We start from the raw sequence: 23,220 nt of genomic DNA on the forward strand, positions 1-23,220 counted from the left end.
AAGAAAGAGCATTTGAATCATTTGTGAGACTCAGCGGCAGGTCATTGATACAGAGGATGTATTAAAAATTCATGGGCAAAGTCAGGGGTCTAAAGCCTCACGCCAAGATTACGGAGAAAAGATCATTTAAACGTGTTTGTTTTTGGGCTATTATTGAAATAACATTTTATGTGATGTTACCGATCAAATTCAACCTGTTCAGCTCTTCTTAACATGTTACTGAATGTGTCCCAAGCAATTAGAAGACCAGTCCAACATCCCATTTGATAAAGTTAAAACGTCTCCGATAATCGTCCATAAGGACTAACAACTTCAAACCTTTCAGAAAGATTTAGGGTGTGGTTACTGCCATCGCATGGTACGTTTGCGAAAACAAGCTGATCCCATTCCTATCATTTAAGTGTTTTTGTATGTCCTGTTCCGCAAGTTCAATAAATCGTGCGAAATTCACTTTTTGTGTGTGTATCCTTCCAGAGCTGCAGTTTACTCTTTTTTGCGTTTCCTTTTATTTTTCTGCTACTAGCTCCGAACATGGCTCATTTTAAAGTGGTACATTTACTGTACCTCTAACGTTATTTATAAACTATAAACTAAAATGACAAAGCGTAAATATGGAATACAAATATGACAAAGCAAAATAATGTCAGTATTCAAAAATCATGCTGAACACCCCGTAAATCTACCTCTTGAAAATAATTCATGCTCCAAAACGGTAGCGGAAATATTTCAATAAACGTGAAAAAGGGTGTAAATTGCAGCTGGGAAGGAATTCACATACAAAAAATACATTCTATATAGACAATACGTAGTTCTCCAGAAAATTCCCAAGAGACTTGAGTGAATATTTGATCCACGTTTGCAAGCTAAAAAAAAAGGATATTTATTTAACCTTTTATTCATTTAAGAGGTCAACAGTGGTCTGGAATGAAACTTTTTTTTCAGGTGTAAAAACAGTTAATAACAGTAGATATTGCAGTGTATAAATGTGTTTAAATGAATAAAAAGAACCGTTTATGGTAAAATAAACACGTATTTCTTTAGTGGTTGGGGTGACAGATTCAAAAATCACTATGCCCATACCAATTAATTTTATCCATGGTTCCAAGAAATTTACGTAATAGAGAATGTATTACATGCACGTAAGGGAAATAGTAGTAACCTCATAAAAATAGCTTCAGAAATGTAAATCATGTGGACTCTCCAGGTAATGCCCAGTTTTATTTAGAAGGCAACTGGAAAACGGAAATATTTCTGAAGAGTTAGTAGCGATCTTCATTTGATTTGTATAGAAAAGGCAACTGTAGTTGAACCATACCTAAAATAATATTGCTGCCAGTTTCCAATGAGGCATCAAAGATCCAGCCGGTTGGCGTGAAGGAAGGGCGCTACCAAACGCTTCGCCTACATATGGCCGCTTAGACTTCTTGCTCCACACTGCGGCACAGCGGAGTGTCGGGCGTGAGGGGGAGAGAGGGTGGGATCTGAGGTTAAGTAAGGCCTTCAACACCAAGGTGGGTAGACATTTAACTTGAACGCCACGCAGCATAAAACCCCTAAATATGCATGTCTTTTGTATATACGTACCAACTGTATACAGCACATATTCTGGATAAAAAATTGAAAAGGCAACAAAAATGAATTGGCATATTGAGGACCGAATAAACGAGATTCTTCTGGAATTAGGATACAGCGAACGTAAAACAATATTTTAGTGTACACCGCAACCATATTTTGCAGAATTGTACTGATGATATAAAGCCAGATGAAGTCTTTATTCACTGCTGAAGTTATTCTGTTTCAGGTTACCAAACATTGTTGATCGCAGGCATTTCTGTATGCTTCTCTCCAGTTCTGATCTATTAATGGCATCGCCAAACAACTGCATTATGACACCTCGTGAATTACACGATTTTGCATTTCCCTACATATTTAAGTTTTGCACAAGTTTGGCGTCAAGACCTGAGCAGATATTTGAGCAGCTATTTTTTTCCGGTCGAGAGTTTACAGCAGATGTGGGGTTCGAATGGGGAAGATTGAAAGATTTTCCTGCCGACGAGACTAGTGATGTACCATGGAAAACGAATACTGTACAGTAGTTTTTGTGTGATCGTGGAGAACTACGTTCACGGAGATGACGCGAGCTACACTGAACAGTTCTTTTGTTTCGTTCATTATTACAGTTTGTAAAGATGGAACTAATAAATAGTTTAACGTGAAGATCGTTTTTTCCTGCAAATCTTGGGAGCTCTCTAACGATCGACTAAACAAGTGACGACACGGTTTTAGCCGCCTCTCTACGAATTTTACGACGCACTTTTCATGGCGCTGTTTTTCTCGGGGTCAACGGCTTGTGACGTAACACTACACGGCTTATTCGCCACACTTTGCGAACGCTCGGCTTCGTGCAGGACCCACGGGAAACCAATATTTTATTTAAAAAGTACCCACTAAGAGTCTTAATTTTGTCCCGTACTATCGAAAACATGCATTCATTTAAACCACAGTGAAGAATTATTAAACTCATCGGAAATAGTTATTCGCTTCGCGCCCGAGACGGATGCTGGCACTCACTCGTAAGACCTACAGTGTCACGTGCTCTGACGTATGCCTCGGTTTTGCTATGGCGAAGTAGAGGCGTGTGATTGCGTGAATGACGGATCTATGACGAGGATTAACATTTTCACGACGATTAGCAATAGCAGAACAACGTATTGAGACATTTTAAACGCTGTGACAAAAGGGTAAATATCTCACGAAATGAAAACTACTGTATGAAACAAAAGAACTATACAGTGCGACTCGCGTCATCTTCGTGAACGTAGTTCTCCACGATCACACAAAAACTACTGTACAGTATTCGGTTTCTTTGGTACGACACTTGTCTCGTCGGCAGGTAAATCTATCAATCTTCCCCATCCGAACCCCACATCTGTTGTAAACTCTCGACCGGAAAAAGAAAGTGGTACGCCAAGTTGTAATCCACAACAACAGGTTTATCAACGCATAAATGTTGTGACATTCTAAACAGAGCCGTAATTAGGTTGTGGCAACCATCGCAATGCTCGAGATCCCAAGGATTAGGGGCACCTGACTCAACAAGAAAGAAACGAACAGCACAAGGTAATATTGAAAGGGACAAAATAGTAAAACCGATCTGTCATGTGAAGTTTTTTCCCTGTATTTATTAAAATAATAAAAATTGGTTTTGGAAATAATCTTGGCATATACATATGCCAATCATTTAGTCAACTTCAACTAGCACCCTGTGTTAAGGGTGTATACGTACTCGCAAACAAAAGCAAACACTGCGTTAATGATCATAGAAATTGATATGGTTTAAATTTATTAAGACGTTCAATGAAGATACTCTGAACACTCAGTAACGAAATCCGCCCCTGTTCGTAGCGGATAGAAATAAGTTAATAAGCACAAAATCATACACAGTATTTCGACTTCTATCGAAACAGCTATTCGGTCAGTTACTGCTCCGAGAGGCTTCTCACAGTAAACAATTAATACTTCTTGTGTCAGATCAGGGGAGGATTCACAATGGCGTAACAGGGCATATACAAATAGCACCCATGGCTACAAATGAAACGCGCGACCACTACGGTCGCAGGTTCGAATCCTGCCTCGGGCATGAATGTGTGTGATGTGCTTAGGTTGGTTAGGTTTAACTAGTTCTAAGTTCTAGGGGACTGATGACCTCAGAAGTTAACTCCCATCGTGCTCAGAGCCATTTTACAAATGAAACAGCATCAAGCAATGACGAAAACAGTGCGTAGTATTAACTGACCGCCAAAGGTTTAGCGAGAAGAGCCAACATAGATTATCTGATCAAAGATACCCAGGATGATAACGAAACTTTGCCAGCGTCCAGCATGTGCTGTACAACTGTTGCATGTAACAAAGATCTTGGCATAAAGATATGGCGTAGACCTACTTTGCTCAGAGATGTAATTTGCTCTTGTTTACATGTATTAACGTTTCGCTATCACAGTGTAAATGAATACAGATTGTGTAAAAGTGTGCGAAGTGATGTACCATTTGACCGTCAAAAGGGAAACACACAGACAGACACTAACGGAGAAAAGCCGCCCATACTGTCGTCGCAATCACAAACCCAAATTTTGCATTTATATCGACAAATAAACAGTGGTTGTAGCGATACATTAAAGCGTGTTCCATCTTCTTGTCATAGAGCCAGCACCCAGCATTATGCTAGAAATAGTGATCAAACTTCCACAAAACCATCTGAACATGAACCTGAAAACGTTCGAAAACCGGTTCATGGAATACTAAACAACTATTCAAAAAAGTGACTGTTTGCAGTATTATGTACATGGGATAGGCAAAATAATGTGAACAGTGATAGCAATGGGATGGTTGTGCTTGACGGTCAGCAGCGCAGGTAAGACCCGTGTTGCGCTGAGCTGCACGTGTCCAGTGCGCACTACGCACCAGTGCAGATTGTTTACGTGCACACTTCGTATTTGCATTCAGAGGCCGAGGTCACGTGCAATGTAAGAACTAACAGACTTCCAAAGAGGGCAGATTGTGAGGGCCCGACTAGCTGGAGCGTCAGTAACCAAGACAGCCAATTTATTGAATGTTTCAAGTGCAACCGTTTCACAGTCAAGAGAGCCTACACAAAACATGGAAAGACATCATCGTGTAAACGTAATAGTGAACGCGTATCAAAACTAAATGACATAAATCATCGTGCGCTAACACGAATTGTGTCAAAACAACACTGAACCACGGCGGCTAAAGTGACTGCAGAACTCAATAGCCATCTTCGAGACCCCGTATCTATCGACACTGTCCGCCGAAAACTCCATAACGCGAATGTTCATGGACGAGCTGCTATACCGAAACTATTAGTGACGGCAATCAACGCAAAGAAGTGTAAAACATGGAGTCAGGAGCATAAATCCTGGACGGACGATCAGTGGAAACACGTCATATAGTCCGACGAGTCAACATTCTCGTTATTTTCAACATCGGGCGCGTTTACGTCTCGAGAAAGCCAAAAGAAGCCTACAGTCCTGATTGCTTGATTCCAATGGTTAACCATGGAGGCAGAAGTGTGATGGTGTGGGCAGCCCTATTGTGGCTGTCCGAAGCTCGTGGCCCCGTAGTTGCGTTCTCGCTTCCCGAGCACGAGGTCCCGGGTTCGAGTCCCGGCGGGGTCGGGAACTTTCACTTGCCTCGAGATGACTGGGCGTTTGTGTTGTCCTCATCATTCATGAAAGTGGTGTGGTTGGACAGAGCAAAGGCTGGGAATTTGTACGGGCGCTGATAACCGCGCAGTTGACCGCCCTACAAACCAAACAGCATCATCATTTTATCATGGTTTTCTGCTGGTCCCGTCATTACTCGCAAAGGCCTTGTACAGCCAACGACTATGTGAAATTTTAGGTGATCGGATGCCCTCCATGATTCAAATATTGTTCCCCAACAGTGATGAATATTTCAGGACGATAATGCACCCATTCACACAGTCAGTACAATACAATCGTGGTATGAGGAGCACGCAATTGAACTGCACCGTCTTCCCAGGCCAGCACAGTCCGTCGGTTATAGATCCCTTGTGGGTGGTATTGGAGTTCAGACTCCGGAGCCTCCCTCGTCACTAGAGGAGTTAGCATAATATTCCACTGGAGACTATACAATCATTATATGCCAGCATTCCAAGAAGAATCGCAGCTGTATTACGGGAAAATTGGGATCCAACCCCTTATTAATAAACTATTGCCAAGTACAGGTGTTCACTTTATTTTGCCTATACTCTGTATTTATATTCAGTTAACAGTCATAGGTTCTAAAAATACCCATAATGGATAAGTTTAATCAACAGCCAACAGCTAAATAAAGCCGAGGTAGGCCTAGTATACAAACAGACGGGGGCCGTCGAGTATTGCGGAGTGTGGTTGTAAAAAAAAAAAGTCGAATGAAATAAGCGGAAGAAATAACTCGTGAGTTTCTAAGTACAAAGAGCAGTCTAGCTATCGCAATGACTCTTCGTAGGCAGTTAAAAAGAATGGGGTACGATGGTCGGGCAACTCCTCATAAGCCAAAAGTTTCTGTAATCAATGATAAGCGACGACTCGGGTAGTCTGAATGGGGACGCCACAGGAAAGTGGGACTGGAAACGAGTGATGAATCACGCTGTACACCCTGTGGAAATCCGGTGGAAGCGCGTGGGTATGGCGAATGCCTGGAGAACGTTAACTACCACCATATGTAATGCAATCAGTGGAGTACGGAGGCGGTGGTGTTATGGTATGGGGCTGTTTTTCGCGGTTAGGGTGTGCTCCCCTTACTGCACTTTAGAAAACGCTGTTACTGTGAACAGTAGCATAATAAGCCGAAAACTATAATTAATTGTATCAGCAAGATAATACGCACATTGAAACTATCCCCGTCAGAGTTGTACTCGTCATAAAAGTGAAGTGTGGGTACACCCCATATTAATGGCCACTAATAGGTGTCAGGTATTTTCGATCAAATAGTGTATTAGCAGCTCGATAATAGAAGGACGTAACTGGACTGGGACGACCGCGCAGTGCCCCAAGATAAGGTGCCTCTGGCATTTAAAAAAGAAGACTAAAAATAGTGAAAAATTAAAATCGGAGGGACAAGTGTAAAATGTATTAAAATCGATCGGCCAAGGAAAGTCTTTCGCTTTGTTAAAATAACCAAAAGATTGTTTTAAAAATCATTTGAATGTGCGAGTCACTGATCTGCGTTGTCGACGTCAATTATGATTGGTCGAAGTAGAGGGGATATATGGCAATGGGAAGGAAAGCGTTTCTGAAGAAGAGAAATTTGTTAACATTGAGTATAGATTTAAGTGTCAGGAAGTCGTTTCTGAAAGTATTTGTATGGAGTGTAGCAACGTATGGAAGTGAAACATGGACGATAACTAGTTTGGACAAGAAGAGAATAGAAGCTTTCGAAATGTGGTGCTACAGAAGAATGCTGAAGATTAGATGGGTAGATCACATAACTAATGAGGAGGTATTGAACAGAATTGGGGAGAAGAGGAGTTTGTGGCACAACTTGACTAGAAGAAGGGATCGGTTGGTAGGACATGTTCTGAGGCACCAAGGGATCACCAATTTAGAACTGGAGGGCAGCATGGAGGGTAAAAATCGTAGAGGGAGACCAAGAGATGAATACACTAAGCAGATTCAGAAGGATGTAAGCTGCAGTAGGTACTGGGAGATGAAGCAGCTTGCACAGGATGGAGTAGCATGGAGAGCTGCATCAAACCTGTCTCAGGACTGAAGACCACCACCACCACCACCACCACCACCACCACCACCAACAACAACAACAACAACAACAACAGGATACAAACATCAGTAACTTGAATATATAGAAGGTAAATGTAAGCAAGTGAACTGTCCAAGCCTGACGGAGAATTCTTCACGAGTGGCACATACAAAGAGGTGCAAAGCAAAATGAAGCTTAAAGGTGATGTAGAAACTAGTCAAGAAAGGGCACTGTATTTAGAAACGGATCATAACCTCAACAAATTTTTTTGGTCACAGTAGTCTCCAGTGGTACGTTTTAAAAACTTGTTTCGAAAAAATTGGATAATGCTAATGACAGACAAGAAACCACCTGTGCACGTAAGAGATTCATTGACATTCTTCAGTCTATAACAAATACTGGGTGGCACACGAAATGTGTTATCAATTGTTTCTTTCACAATAAATATCCCGCGGGGATCTCTACAGCAGTACCAGCAGAGCTTGGAAAAACAAATGAGTTATGAAATGACATGTGATTCACAATACTGCCGCTAGGAGACTATATAGTATAGGTGGGCCGAACGGTTATTCTGGAGTAACCATTATCACAGTTCCAGTTATTCTTTGATAACCGTTATTGTTAACAGTTACTAATAACTGCCAAGTTATTTTTTGCTAACAAATACCGAATACTCCGAGGGGCTACAGTTAAATAACGACATAGTTGGAATCCGTCAGTTTAGTTATCAGTATAACAGCGAGTAGTGTGAAATGGCAGTATTGTTGTATGAATCGTGTCATAACCTTAGCTTATTAACTCCGGGTACATAAGGGAAGAAGTGGTTGGGAACGGAGTGAGACAGGGTAGTAGCCTCTCTCCGATGTTATTCAATCTGTATATTGAGCAACCAATGAAGGAAACAAAAGAAAAATTCGTAGTAGGTATTAAAATTCATGGAGAAGAAATAAAAACTTTGAGGTTCGCCGATGACATTGTAATTCTGTCAAAGACAGCAAAGAACTTGGAAGAGCAGTTGAATGGAACGGACAGTGTCTTGAAAGGAGGATATAAGATGAACATCAACAAAAGCAAAACGACGATAATGGAATGTAGTTGAATTAAGTCGGGTGATGCTGTGGGAATTAGATTAGGAAATGATACACTTAAATTAGTAAAGGAGTTTTGCTATTTGGGGAGCAAAATAACTGATGATGGTCAAAGTAGAGAGGATATAAAATGTAGACTGGTAATGGGAAGAAAGGCGTTTCTGAAGAAGAGAAATTTGTAACATCGAGTATAGATGCTTTCGAAATGTGATGCTACAGAAGAATGCTGAAGATTAGATGGGTAGATCACATAACTAATGAGAAGGTACTGAATATAATTGGAGAGAAGTTTGTGGCACAACTTGACTAGAAGAAGGGATCGGTTGGTAGGACATGTCCTGAGGCATCTAGGGATCCCCAATTTAGTATTGGAGGGCAGCATGGAGGGTAATAATCGTAGAGGGAGACCAAGAGATGAATACACCAAGCAGATTCAGAAGGATGTAGGTTGCAGGAGGTACTGGGAGATGAAGCTTGCACAGGATAGAGTAGCATGGAGAGCTGCATGAAACCTGTCCCAGGACTGAAGACCACCACAACAACAATAACAATGTTTTAGTTGATGTTAGAACGATTATTAGTGTTTCATATTATATGTTTGTAGGTTATCGGTAGCTATTAGAAATATTATCTTCACAGCTGCAACAGAAAGTACGCAGAACATCGACACAGCACTGTTTAAATAAAATGTTAACAATGTGCATTTTTAAGTATGAAGTAATATGTAAACTGAGTACTGTAGGTTAAATTCGAAGCTTAATTTCTTGTGCTGCTCACATAATAGAATGAAATGTACAGCCTTGTAATACAACAAAATCTACGTAATGTCACAGATTCGTTTACTCCTGTTCTGTAAAAGATAGTCCTATAGGGGAAAGTGTGAGCACGCTAATCCAAGTTTTATGTGAGATTTGGAAACTGCTCGATTTCTCCGGCTACAGCATGTTTTTAACATATGAAGACAGGCAGATCGAAAAGGTTGACAGTGTTACATTTCTGGGACTACAACTTGATAATAAATTCAGTTGGGAATGGCATACCACAGTTTTTCGCTCTATTATTTCGTAAGGGAGCATATTCTATCGTAACTCATCAAACGTAGCAAAAGTTTTTCACATGTAATAAAAATCATTTGTGGTATAAATTCAAGAATGTCATGTACGAAATTGTTCAAGAAACTTTGTATTCTAACCACTGCTTCCTAGTATATTTATTCCTTAATGAAACTTGTTATAAGTATTTCCAACCAATAGCTCAATACACAATATCAGTACTAGAAATAGGAGCAGCAATCTACATAAAGACCTAAAATCACTTACCTTGGTCCAAAAGGGGTCCAATATTCAGGAACATGCATTTTCAATAAACTGCCAGCAAGTCAGCAACCATTAAAAACTTGGTTTCAGGTAAAGCACGGTTTACAGTGTGTTTGAAAGACTTTATGATACAGAAGTGTGTGATTCCACCCATCATCAATATGCCGGAAATGGCTATTTTAAGTGTGTCTATGAAGTCACTACATACACATGGCAACGAACACGAAGGTACATATAAATAATACAATAACATCTCCCACCAAAAATACAAACAAACCAATGGGGGAACTGCGGGAAGTTGGGGGTTTTAGGGTGAGAACAAGCTAGTAAACAAACACACCATGATCCCAAAAAACAAAATGAAGAACAAAAATAATAAAGTACAGCATTCTGCTGCACCAACAAAAATCTGCAGGAATCTGACACTTCCCTTGAACACTAGGTCAACCATAGGTGAACATACCAGAACACCAATACCCACAACTAAAAGCACGAAAATTGGAATCGGACATTTCCCTTGACCTACATAGGTAAACACGTACAACTATGAAAATGGGAATCGGTCATTTCCGGTGACCTATATAGGTCCACCACAGCTACAGATGCCAAAAAACCAACACCTACAACTGCGAAAAATAATACCACAATCACAAAAGTCCACAAATCAATCATCCCTACATAAATTAAATCACATTCAATACTCCATAAACACAAAAAACATCACAGCTAGAAATAAAAAAGAATTACCACCAGCAAATTCTGGAACTGCAAACTAGATCGACCACCCCCCCCCCCCCCAACACACACACACACACACACACACACACACACACACACACACACACACACACACACACACACACAAAAACGAACTCATAAACACCGTGCCGTAATGGCATTCACACACCACAAAACCTTTTTACGTTGAAGCAGACAGGTGGAATCGGACGCTTCCACTGACCCCTCCTTCTACTCTGTAGATGAATATCGTAACAGAGACTGGTAGACCAGCTTAGGTAAAAATTCTGCTATATTTCAGTTTTGACAGTACTTAGTTGCAACAGTAAAGGTCGGGTATTCTGTGTATGATAAATTTATTAAAAGTGCGTAGCTGTGTTTTATTATAACAGTGTATCAATTCTGTAAATATTAGCAGTTACTGCAATATATTCACATGTTTTCACAATCTCCTGACAAATGATGAGGATAATAATAATTATTATATTCAACTGTATTATGTTATACTTCCTGGCATGTTATTTGTCATTCGCAATGGCCAGCAGCTATTTTCGAATAAGTACATAAATATTTGTTCGCTTCAGTAACTATCGTCTCTGAAATATCACCAGGGTCTAAGACTGGAGTCACTGTCAGGAACACAGACACACAGTTATCCCGTTACCAACTTCCGGGTTACCTGTAATGGTAGCCCGATAACTGCCAGAGAGCGAGAACTGTGAGCCAATAACGATAACAGCCAGACGAAAATACCGATCTCTGACAGTTATTTCCATAGTCGCTAGAATTCCTTATGGTACTTCTCTTTATACTACCCGTCCAAGCTAAATTGACATATGAGGCGGTGGCTTAAGGGAATGACTGTACTTGTTAATGCCTGTACTGTAGCTCCTATCAGCCACCGCTCAGAAATTAACTTTATTTAATTGATTGTGCTAAAAGTAACGAAGACGCAAGGTATAGTACACAGTTCTTATCAACAGATGGAGCGCAGTCTCACAATGATTCCCATGGCCTATAGAACGCCTTCCAAATGGTCTACCCTCTCCTTAGTTCGTAGCCAGATCTCCGTTGAGTTGACGGGAAATCGTAGTACGATCTTCGGTCAGCAGATGGCGCGAGGCACTGTTGACATTTGACAGTTATTGAAATAACTGCCTGTATCAGAGGAACGGTTATTGCAGGAACTGTTACTTCTCAGTAACCTGTTATTTCTATCCGTTACATTATTTTTTGCCACCTCCACTGTATAGTAAGCAGCAATGACTGACAATGGAAGTCTGACGACACAGCAACAATCAGCAATTGTGTTACTTTTTCATGAAATGAAAAGCCTTCTTGTGACTCAGAGGCGTTTACGACAATAGTTTAACACACAATGGGTCCCTTGAAAGAAGACCATCCACAGGTTGTACGATAAATTTGTACAGCAAAGAACAGTATTGGAAGCAAATTGACCTCGGCCTAAGCCTGTTTGTTCGCCGGAGAATATTGAAGCGGTACGAGTTGCTGTGCAGAGAAGTTCCGGGAAATCGTGTAGAAAGGCAGCAGCGCAACTCGGAATATCCAGACGCTCCGTTCAACGCATTCTCAAAACTTACCTCCATATGTACAAGATGACCTGTGCACAGCTCGCGCCGGCCGCGGTGGTCTCACGGTTCTAGGCACGCAGTTTGGAACCATGCGACTGCTACGGTTGCAGGTTCGAATCCTGCCTAGGGCATGGATGTGTGTGATGTCCCTAGATTAGTTAGGTTTAAGTAGTTCTAAGTTCTAGGGGACTAATGACCACAGCAGTTGAGTCCCATAGTGCTCAGAGCCATTTGAACCATTTTTTTGAGCACAGCTCGCTGAAGAACACAAGCAGCAGAGACTACTGTTTACCCAGTGGGCGGAGGATAAGGAAGAAACTCTCAACAACGTTTGGTTTTCAGACCAGGCGCATTTTCATTTAGACGGTGTGGTTAACAAACAAAATGTACACTTTTGGGCAACTGAAAACCCACAAGTGCTTCATGAACGACAACATTATGCTCCAAGGATTACAGCGTGGGCAGCAATTTCCAGTCACGGACTTATTGGACCTTTTTCTTTGAAGAAACTGAACAGCGAGCGTTATTTGAGCATGCTTAGCAATAACTTCTTTCCACGGCTTCTTGCTACTGCTTTGCCCTGCAACAAGCAGTGGTTAATGCAGGATGGAACAAGGCCAGATACTGCAAACACTGTGTTGGAGTTTTACACGAGCTTTTCGACATGCGGATCATTTCACTCAGGTTTCCAGGTCGCTTCAATGACGGAGAGAATTGCCACCTCCCCCCCCCCTCCCCCACCCCAATAGTGCAGACTTCAAACCCATGTGACTTTTTTCTTAGGGGGTACCTAAAGGAAAAATTTCCTGAAACGTCAACATGATTTAATGGAGCTCAGAAGACTTATTCTTCAAGCTTGCAGTGAAACTATGGAAGACATGTACCATAGGGTAATCACTAACTTCAGTGTTAGTTTGAAGGAAGTTTGGAAACGAAATGGTGGACATATTGAGCAGGTTGTATTGGCAATAAAGTTTATATTCAAAAACAAAATGGTAACACATTTTGTGCGCCACGCTGTATAATACGCAAGAGTCAGAAATGCAAAGAAATGAAGCAATAGGTCTTAAAAACATGAACTTATACCCTTTCCGGCTAAAAGTAAACCACTGTAAACAATTAATACACTGCCTAACGCCTCTCAGTTTGCAAGTATGGACGTTTCGACTGTATTTAACTTCTTAGGATCGGCACTGTCAGAAAAAAGGATGAGAGGATAGAGTTTGACAACCCGTGGAAGATGACATCATTAGACACAGGTCGCAGTATGGGTAAAGAAACGGGCAGTATCCTTTTTAAAGGAATCATCCCAGCTTTTGCTTCAAAAGATTTAGGGGATATTCACGGAAAACCTCAACCAGGATGGGAAGTCTGGGATTTGAATTACCAGCCTCCCAGCTGGGAGTCAAGTGTGTGTGAACCACTGCGACATATCGCTTGGTTGCTGTCAGAAATACCTAGCATCAAAGGATTATACGACAAACTACCTGACTAAACTTCAAATACCTGTGAAAGATGGGCCATATTACATAACAAACAAATTAAAGCAGCAGAGAAGCTCTTCGACGATGTTTCCAAAGATGAGATGCCCGTGAAAGGGCTTAAACTAACAGTTTTATCCTATGTTGACAATATTTATTCACTACTGTCTACCTGTTATAAGTAAAAGCACGTTAAGGATGCACACGTGGTAATAATGTTTTTTTAATCTACCGCCTGTGACGAAGATCTAAGAAATGAAGCACTTACTGTTTCCAGAACGGCTAATACTGATAAGGACTTTATGTAGAGCCGTCTAAATGTATCTAACAGAACCCACGGCTGCTGCAAAACCTGTACGTTCTTTTTCCAAGCTAAAAACATTTAGAAAGTACTCACGTTCCACAGTGAGCCAGGACTCGTTGTCTGGTTTGGAAATACTATCAGTGGAATGGAAACAGATTTGTTTGACTGGCGAGAGAATGTAACAGAAGTGTTAGAAAATAAAATAGAAAGAAACTTCCACATGGGAAAAATATATTAAAAACAAAGATTCCAAGACTTACCAAGTGGGAAAGCACCGGTAGACAGGCACAGTAAAAAAAATACACACACACACACACACACACACACACACACACATTTCTAGCTTTCGCAACCGACGGCTGCTTCTTCAGGAAAGAGGGAAGGAGAGGGAAAGACGAAAGGATGTGGGTTTTAAGGGAGAGGTTAAGGAGTCATTCCAATCCCGGGAGCGGAAAGACTTACCTTAGGGGGAAAAAAGGACAGGTGTACACTCACACACACACATATCCATCCGCACATACACAGACACAAGCAAACATTTGTAAAGGAAAAAGAGTTCGGGCAGAGATGTCAGTCGAGACGGAAGTACAGAGGCAAAGAAGTTGTTGAAAGACAGGTGAGGTATGAGCGGCAGCAACTTTAAATTAGCGGACGTTGAGGCCTGGCAGATATCGAGAAGAGTGGATATACTGAAGGGCACGTTCCCATCTCCGGAGTTCGGATAGGTTGGTGTTGGTAGGAAGTATCCAGATAACCCGGACGGTGTAACACTGTGCCAAGATGTGCTGGCCATGAACCAAGGCATGTTTAGCCACAGGGTGATCCTCATTACCAACAAACACTGTCTGCCTGTGTCCATTCATGCGAATGGACAGTTTGTTGCTGGTCATTCCCACATAGAAAGCGTCACAGCGTAGGCAGGTCAGTTGGTAAATCACGTGGCTCTGCCTTTGATCGTGCACACCTTACGAGTTACAGGACTGGAGTAGGTTGTGGTGGGAGGGTGCATGGGACATGTTTTACACCGGGGGCGGTTACAAGGGTAGGAGCCAGAGGGTAGGGAAGGTGGTTTGGGGATTTCATAGGGATGAACCAAGAGGTTACAAAGGTTAGGTGGACGGCAGAGGGGGGAGGATTTCATGAAGGATGGATCTCATTTCGGGGCAGGATTTTAGGAAGTCGTATCCCTGCCGGAGAGCCACATTCAGAGTCCGATCCAGTCCTGGGAAGTATCCTGTCACAAGTGGGGCACTTTTAGGGTTCTTCTGTAAGAGGTTCTGGGTTTGAGGGGATGAGGAAGTGGCTCTGGTTATTTGCTTCTGTACCAGGTCGGAATGACTCCTTACCCTCTCCCTTAAAACCCACATCCTTTCGTCTTTCCCTCTCCTTCCCTCTTTCCTGAAGTAGCAGCCGTCGGTTGCGAAAGCTAGAAATTCTGTGTGTGTGTTCGTGTGTTTTATTTAGAAGTGTTAGAAAATTTTAAGTGGCGTTGTTGTAGCTATTAACTGAAGAACGTGCTTCTAAAAATTCAAGAGTCATGTTTTACTGTAGAAACTGTGAATATTCCTTAGTTCCCTACACATCCATGCTGCAGCAATCAAAGATAAAATTATGGAAATTAACAGTTTGCACAGAACAAATGTAGATGTATAACTTTCATAAAAAATGAAAGCGCATAAAATTCATATTTTTTGTAAAATAACACTATTTTGCACCTACAATCACAAGGAAAAGTAATTTTATCAATGTAAGAAGCAAACACAAGCATTGCACAAAAATATGAAAACGGAGAAATGTATGCTTGAACATACTGCCCAGTCACATTAATGTGACCACCTGCTGCAGTGCGGGCTTCCACAGGCCTCTTATTGTTCCAGTCATTCAGTCTTCGATTACTAAATGTACGTATTTTCCCCTTCTCACCACTGGCTCTCCTCCCTTTCTTCTTTCAAGTCGTTCCCAGTTTAAAATGTTCCTTCCACCTATGGTTAGGCATTCTCCATGCATTCCCATACCGCTAAAGCAATATAATCTCCACTGTTTTTGTTATTAAGCAAGTTATTTCCATTCTTCTCTGTACCACCTGCTTTTGTTATCGTATCTTGCAACATCAACTGCAGAAACCCTCTCATATAGCCCATTACCATTGTCCTAATTTTGTTCCCAACTTTCCTTCTTTGAGGCCACATCTAAGCTGCATATAGAACTGTGTCCTCACCAAACAATGAAACCAGAAATTTAAGTTTGAACAAAAGCATTTATCACACTCAAAGATATCATTTCATCTGATTTAGTTTTAAAAATCTACAGAAAAAATACAAATTAAATATGGCTTTGGAACTGTTACAACAAAAATCTCCCGATGATAAGTTACTTTTATTCTCTTAAATGGGTAAAGCAATAATACCTTAAAAAAAAAAATGTTAGCTTCAACTGAGGTTGGAAGAAAGCTGTGTACAGAGCTGGTGGTCTTAAAGCAATAAAACTAACACAAACTAAGGCAAAACTAAACCTGAAAACCAAGAACTTGGTTTCTGCAAAGTTAAAAAATAAAACTAATGACTTATATGATAATTGCCAAAAAGTTGTTAAGAACAAGGATCCAAGGAAAATAACACCATTCTGAATTTATGCAACCTTGTCCCAATGGCTATTAATCATCCAAGTTTGAGAATGATCAAAATGGCTGAATGTGGGATTCGAATGAATTTAAGTCTTTTTGCTGATGAGACCAGTGAACACCAGAAATGCCAAATAGTTTCTCCAAGAACACACAAAATTATTCTGCACTATGTTCACAGAGCACACACGAGATGCACTGCATCATTCTTCTACGACTTGTAATGGTGAAAATAACAAAATAGTTTATATGAAAGTTGGTTCAATTTTTCTTACACAGACAACTGCATTATCTACAAAATTTCTGAACTTCCTATTATTTCAATACACCTTATTGAAGTATTAAGTACATAGTGGTAGTCGTACCAATTCTCTGGGCTCATCAGACATTATTTCTCTATTTGTGGATGTCCCTACATTTAGGACAACATGCCAGGTCCCAAGTTTCATATTTCTGCAAACCCATGCTGTTTATCAAGGTGAGAACATTTAATTCACATTAGATCTTTATGCCTGGACTTCCTGTTAAGCCAGTTCTGTCAATCATCATCTAGATGAATGCCACACTATACCTCTTACAGTCATGGAGAACAATATTCATCTCCAGCAGCCTATATTAAACTGACCACAAAAGCTGTTCTACTTCGGCTACAAATCTCATGCAGAGTGCTATAGGGATTTTAAATTTTCAGGAATATCTCACAGCACTTCTCACAAAATATTATAGAAGAAATGATCATTCTAGAATAAAAGAATGATGATTACAGTATTAACTTCTCACTAAAAACTAGATAATTAGAGCAGGGTATTTGTCTGAATAAGACATTGATGTCGGGCTTAGAGGCTAAGCACCAGGCTGCAAAGCAAGTGACTAGTCCATAAGCAATGAGAGGTCACTAATTTTAAGAGGAAACTGTAAAGTACCGCCCACATATGAAAAAGTTGTTTAATAGTTCCTTATCTTCATAGCTCATATATTTACTTCACCTGAATTGAGAGAGAGAGAGAGAGAGAGAGAGAGAGAGAGAGAGAGAGAGAGAGAGAGAGAGAGAGAGAGAGAGATTACCCAGAAAAATTAGCATGCTGAATGGTAAAAGGAAAGAGTTTTTATAGTAACATGCAGTATTATGTGAAATTGTCAGCACATGTATTGTCCCTGGATGAAAAACGACTAAAATTATAGGATGGCAAGACTCTACAGTGAAGGTATATGTTGATCCATTGTGGATATGGGACAATGGCTGGTCAAATATTTTAAAATAAATTCGCCAAACAGCTGTGCAAATTGAGAAGTTAATTTATTTTCACTGCCAGTTTTGGCATCTCAATATGCCATCTTCAGGCCCCATATGCACCTCTAAAAAAAATTATCAATATTGACATACTGAAGCAATCTGTTTCTTGGTGTCATGACTTATCTACTGCTTCCTTTAAAGGCTTGACTACAACTCCCAAGCTGCAATCAGGTCTTCAAAGGAAGCACTCTAGAATTCAAGACCTGCAGAAACTGATGCTCCCAATATGCCAATATTGATGGTTTTTGAGAGACCCATATGGACCTGAAGAGGGCATATTGAATTGCCGAAACTGGTAGCAAAAATGAAGTAACTTCCCAATCTGCACAACTGTTTGGAAATTTTTTTTCTTAAAAAGTACAATGAAATGTTAAGAATGCTTCTACCTCTACTCCAAAATGTGCTAAAGTTTTGTGAAGCCATCTGTTTATTTCAAGGAGCTGGACAGAAAGAGGGTGATCAAAATCTACCCCAATCAATATACAATGATACCACAGTAGTAGAAAGTTCTCTCTTTCTTAACCTCTTTGAGACCCGCCAACTGTCCTTCCTATTGAGCTGCTAATCAGCTGGAAATAAAATATTCTGTATATATAACAAGTCTTTTAGATAATGAATTCCATCCACAGGCCCTGGGTGGTCCATTGGCACCAACTGACAGCCCTTTCATCCCCCAGCAAGGCATTATTGAATGTTGTATGAAGGAGCATGGGGTAAGCACACAGCTCCCCCAGCCTTTGTCAGTTTTTGTGACCTGAAGCCATTACTGCACAGGTACCTGCTCAATTGGCATCATGAGGCTGAGTGTACCTCATTTCAGTCCTCCCACCAAGGAAAAATTAATGACAGTACCTGGAATCAAACACGGGTCCTCTGCATGGCATTTTGTCATGCTGACAACAAAGCTACAGACATGGACGCTTTACATAATGAATCATTAAAAAATTAAAATGTTACATAGACAAGGTGTAATTACTAATTTGTTTTTCTAACACATTTTGTAGATGCATAGTCTCAGAATGGAATAAAGCAATTAAGCAACATTATACGTCACATTGGTGCTATGGCTGAATTCTGATCCTCAATCATCACACTAATTCAATTAAACAGGTTCTCTATGTGGCTCATGAAATGCACAGGCAGATATTAGATAACCAGCTGACATTTAATTCATTTGAAATTACTACAATACAGCAACATAGAGCATGAAAAGCATTTAAAGTAGAATTTGTCTTGGGTTATAATGTAATTAATACAATTAAAATGCAACAATTATTTATAGTTTCACAATTATTGTGAATACTTCACATTTCATTAACAAGGAATTAAAATATGTCCATGTAATATACAGTGTGAAATGAACAGTGAAAAAAGGAAAAATGAAAAATTAACTTTACGAGACACCCCAAAACTAGCTAAGAACATTCAGTCTGATCATATTTTTTGCAACCACATTGACGACACCATCGTCCTGCAAGTCCTTCAGCGCATCTTCAAACATTTCTCGTGTTATCATCTGCAACAAAAGTATGGCAAGTTATCTTTTGTGATTATTAGTGAGCAAATTAACTAGGGGACAGACTAGATTTCTCCACTCACCAGTTCAGAGCTATCTTTGAATTCACTGAAAGTCTTCTGGTAGTTCAAACTTGTAACTTTGCCCTTAGCACTAATTAATTTAGCTAAAGCTTGCTTCACTTCAAGGCGACGCTTACGGCCAGCTGTACTAATGCCTGTAGTCAAGATGCTTACATCAATCTTGCCAGATAGTGGGTCAGTTGCTGACTGCTTCAAAGCCTCTCTGTGTAGCCTGGAGGAAAAAAGAAACACTTAAGTTTACACATCACATTATGTTACATCAGTAACACTTCAAATTTTGTTGCAGAATCATTACCTATTTCTGTTTTTAGTGTATACAAAAATGTTGATCTGTTTCTCAGTAAACAACCTTTTTTGGTAACAAATTGAAGTAGTAGATCTGTCTATTTGATAGAATTGTCCCAAAAGATCCTAGTGCAGTGAAGCTAAGATTATTGGTGGACCATCTTTCTTATGATTACACTGAAGTCAATAAATTTGTATTTTTACCCATTGTCAGAGATGTGACTGATTCACTTTGGTCTAGTATAAGAAAAGAACATCAGCCTTCTCACAGACAGCTAAGAAGTTCTAATTACATATGTGTGAATGTAAGTGGCACACAGTAGCTACAGACACTGCAGCTGTGACTCACAGATTTGAACGCTTAATGTAAGCAACAAAATATGACCAGAATCTCCTTGTGCAAAACTTGTGCTTTTAGTGATAGGGCATGTGGCAGCAAGCATTATTAAGACTGGTCTCAAAGCCAAATTCAAACAAAGGCCATCACACCAAGCTCTCTTTAAGAACTACAGTGCTTCACTATTGGAAGGGACTTTTTCTTATCTACAGGGTGTTACAAAAAGGTACGGCCAAACTTTCGGGGAAACATTCCTCACACACAAAGATAGAAAATATGTTATGTGGTCATGTGTCCGGAAACGCTTACTTTCTATGTTAGAGCTCATTTTATTACTTCTCTTCAAATCACATTAATCATGGAATGGAAACACACAGCAACAGAATGTACCAGTGTGACTTCAAACAATTTGTTACAGGAAATGTTCAAAATGGCCTCTGTTAGCGAGGATACATGCATCCACCCTCCGTCGCATGGAATCCCTGACGCGCTGATGCAGCCCTGGAGAATAGCGTACTGTATCACAGCCGTCCACAATACGAGCATGAAGAGTCTCTACATTTGGTACCGGGGTTGCGTAAACAAGAGCTTTCAAATGCCCCCATAAATGAAAGTCAAGAGGGTTGATGCCAGGAGAGTATGGAGGCCATGGAATTGGACCGCTTCTACCAATCCATCGGTCACCGAATCTGTTGTTGAAAGGGGACGAACACTTCTACTGAAATGTACAGGAGCTCCATCGTGCATGAACCACACGTGTCGTAATTGTAAAGGCACATGTTCTAGCAGCACAGGTAGAGTATCCCATATGAAATCATGGTAACATGCTCCATTGAGCATAGGTGGAAGAACGTGGGTCCCAATCAAGACATCACCAACAATGCCTGCCCAAACATTCACAGAAAATCTCTGTTGATGACGTGATTGCACAACTGCGTGCGGATTCTCGTCAGCCCACACATGTTGATTGTGAAAATTTACAAGTTGATCATGTTGGAATGAAGCCTCATCCGTGAAGAGAACATTTGCACTGAAATGAGCATTGACACATTGTTGGATGACCCATTCGCAGAAGTGTACCCGTGGAGGCCAATCAGCTGCTGATAGTATTGTACAGCAGCAACTTCTCCGACTGACATTAGGGTTATCTTCAACTGCACGAAGAATTGCCTCTTCCATTGTAGGTGTCCTTGTCGTTCTAGGTCTTCCCCAGTCGCGAGTCATAGGCTGGAATGTTCCGTGCTCCCTAAGATGACGATCAATTGCTTCGAACGTCTTCCTGTCGGGACACCTTCGTTCTGGAAATCTGTCTTGATACAAACGTACCGCGCCACGGCTATTGCTCCGTGTTAATCCATACATCAAATGGGCATCTGCCGACTCCGCATTTGTAAACATTGCACTGACTGCAAAACCATATTTGTGATGAACACTAACCTGTTGATGCTACATACTGATGTGCTTGATGCTAGTACTGTAGAGCAATGAGTCCCATGTCAACACAAGCACCAAAGTCAAATTACCTTCCTTCAATTGGGCCAACTGGTGGTGAATCGAGGAAGTGCTCTACATAATGACAAAATAAAAATAAAATGAACTCTAACATGGAAGTTAAGCATTTCCGGACACATGTCCACATAACATCTTTTCTTTATTTGTGTGTGAGGAATGTTTCCTGAAAGTTTGGCCATACCTTTTTGTAACACCCTGTATATTTTACCTCTGCAAAAAATTTAAGAATAAAGGTATGGGGAGCTTAATTTGGATATTAACCCTGAGAGTGACAAAATTTTTTTCTCTTAATAAACTATTTTCCAGCCATCACAATTTTTGTTCCGAACAAGAACGCCTAGGACCCAACAAGGCTGCAAATCCAAGAATTTGAACTAGGTGTTCTACATTGATATTGTCATCTACAAACGATTGTAACTTACAACCGTTGACTACGCACTATTCTGTGACAATGTTAACACACTGCAGTTAATCGTAAGTAGGGCAACTGTATGTGCGCGCGCACGCGCACACCACGTGTGCACATACGGAAGTTGGGGAGGGGTTGGTTGGGGAAGGATACCAGACAGCGTTTGGGGAGGGAGAATTGAGTCTTTAATTTCCCGTCAATACAAAGGTCATTAGTCACTTGTCCTAAAAGAAACCATCCAGACACTCACCTTTAAGCACCACCTACCTTGATGGCAGCTTTCTGCTTTGTTGAGAGAGAGAGAGAGAGAGAGAGAGAGAGAGAGAGAGAGAGAGAGAGATACAATGCTGCACGGATGTTGTGTTAAATATTAAGACACAGACAAGCCAAATGTATTTCCACCTGCACTTACACACAATAAGTCAAAGAGCACTAGAGAAGGAGTATGAAACAATAAAACTAAAAACAACATTACATCAACACACTGCACATTTCACATTTAACATTTTGTTGGCAGATCACATAAAATGCCAATATATTTAGGTCTATACAAAATAAGACCTGCTTTCTCTGCAGGGTATGCTCATTACACTAACACAGGAGAAATAAATTTTTCAGCTCTGCCACTACGATTCTAAGCAACAAATGTCCCGTACAATATGTCTGTTGACCGACCAATATATTTAGACGAGTTCTACAGAACATTTAAATAAATTTCAATTAGACATACCATGTCAGTCTGAGGTTATCCCATGTAGGCTTTCACGGCCGGTGTCTTCATCAGTAAACACTTCCGGGCTAAATTGCTATGGTCTTCAGATCGACCAGGGCAATTTAGCCCTGAAATATTTACTGATGGAGTCTGAGGTTACTATTCAGTCAATGTTAAACATGACTAACTTCTGATAACAAATATTTAACTGTACTTAGTAAAACAAAGGCCATAAAATAAATACGGAAATTACAAAATTTTCATGCATGATGAGAAAAACAATTCTTATGACACAAGCACAAAAAAAGCAATGCATGTTTTTCAAAATTCAATAGACATCCATATTAAGTAATGTATTTATTGGCATTTCCTTCATAGCAATGAAAAGGACGTAGAATTGTTATCAATTTGAAATTTCAAAATTCAATAGACATCCATATTAAGTATGTATTTATTGGCATTTCCTTCATAGCAATGAAAAGGACGTAGAATTGTTATCAATTTGAAATACCATTGAAAATAAAATGAACTATTGTAAGTATGAGATATATAAAGATGGAAACATATGTAACAAATTAACTATCTCTGATGTATGTATGCAGACTGTAGGAACAAATGAAAATGCTCAGAAAACTTTGAAGTCAATTTTTTC

At 40.3% G+C, this 23,220-nt stretch overlaps 2 protein-coding genes across 3 annotated transcripts in view; one reads left to right on the forward strand and one right to left on the reverse strand.

Moving 5' to 3' along the window:
• Positions 1 to 23,220, forward strand: part of LOC126273469 (1-acylglycerol-3-phosphate O-acyltransferase ABHD5-like) — a 228,430-nt gene that overhangs the window by 79,254 nt on the left and 125,956 nt on the right. The gene's annotated exons all lie outside the window — the stretch shown is intronic.
• The window catches only part of LOC126273468 (DNA replication licensing factor MCM4), a 79,924-nt gene continuing 75,564 nt past the window's right edge, over positions 18,861 to 23,220 (reverse strand). For both annotated transcript variants that reach the window (XM_049977030.1, XM_049977029.1), the window contains exons 14-15: positions 19,314 to 19,524; positions 18,861 to 19,230 (exon numbers count right to left, since the gene is read on the reverse strand). In XM_049977030.1, coding sequence (XP_049832987.1) covers positions 19,126 to 19,230; positions 19,314 to 19,524 — 316 coding nt within the window. In that variant the 3' untranslated portion in view covers positions 18,861 to 19,125. The remainder of the gene's footprint in view (positions 19,231 to 19,313; positions 19,525 to 23,220) is intronic.

Source organism: Schistocerca gregaria, chromosome 5 (genome assembly GCF_023897955.1).
Source record: "Schistocerca gregaria isolate iqSchGreg1 chromosome 5, iqSchGreg1.2, whole genome shotgun sequence".
In the NCBI taxonomy this organism is placed as follows: Eukaryota; Metazoa; Arthropoda; class Insecta; order Orthoptera; family Acrididae; genus Schistocerca; species Schistocerca gregaria.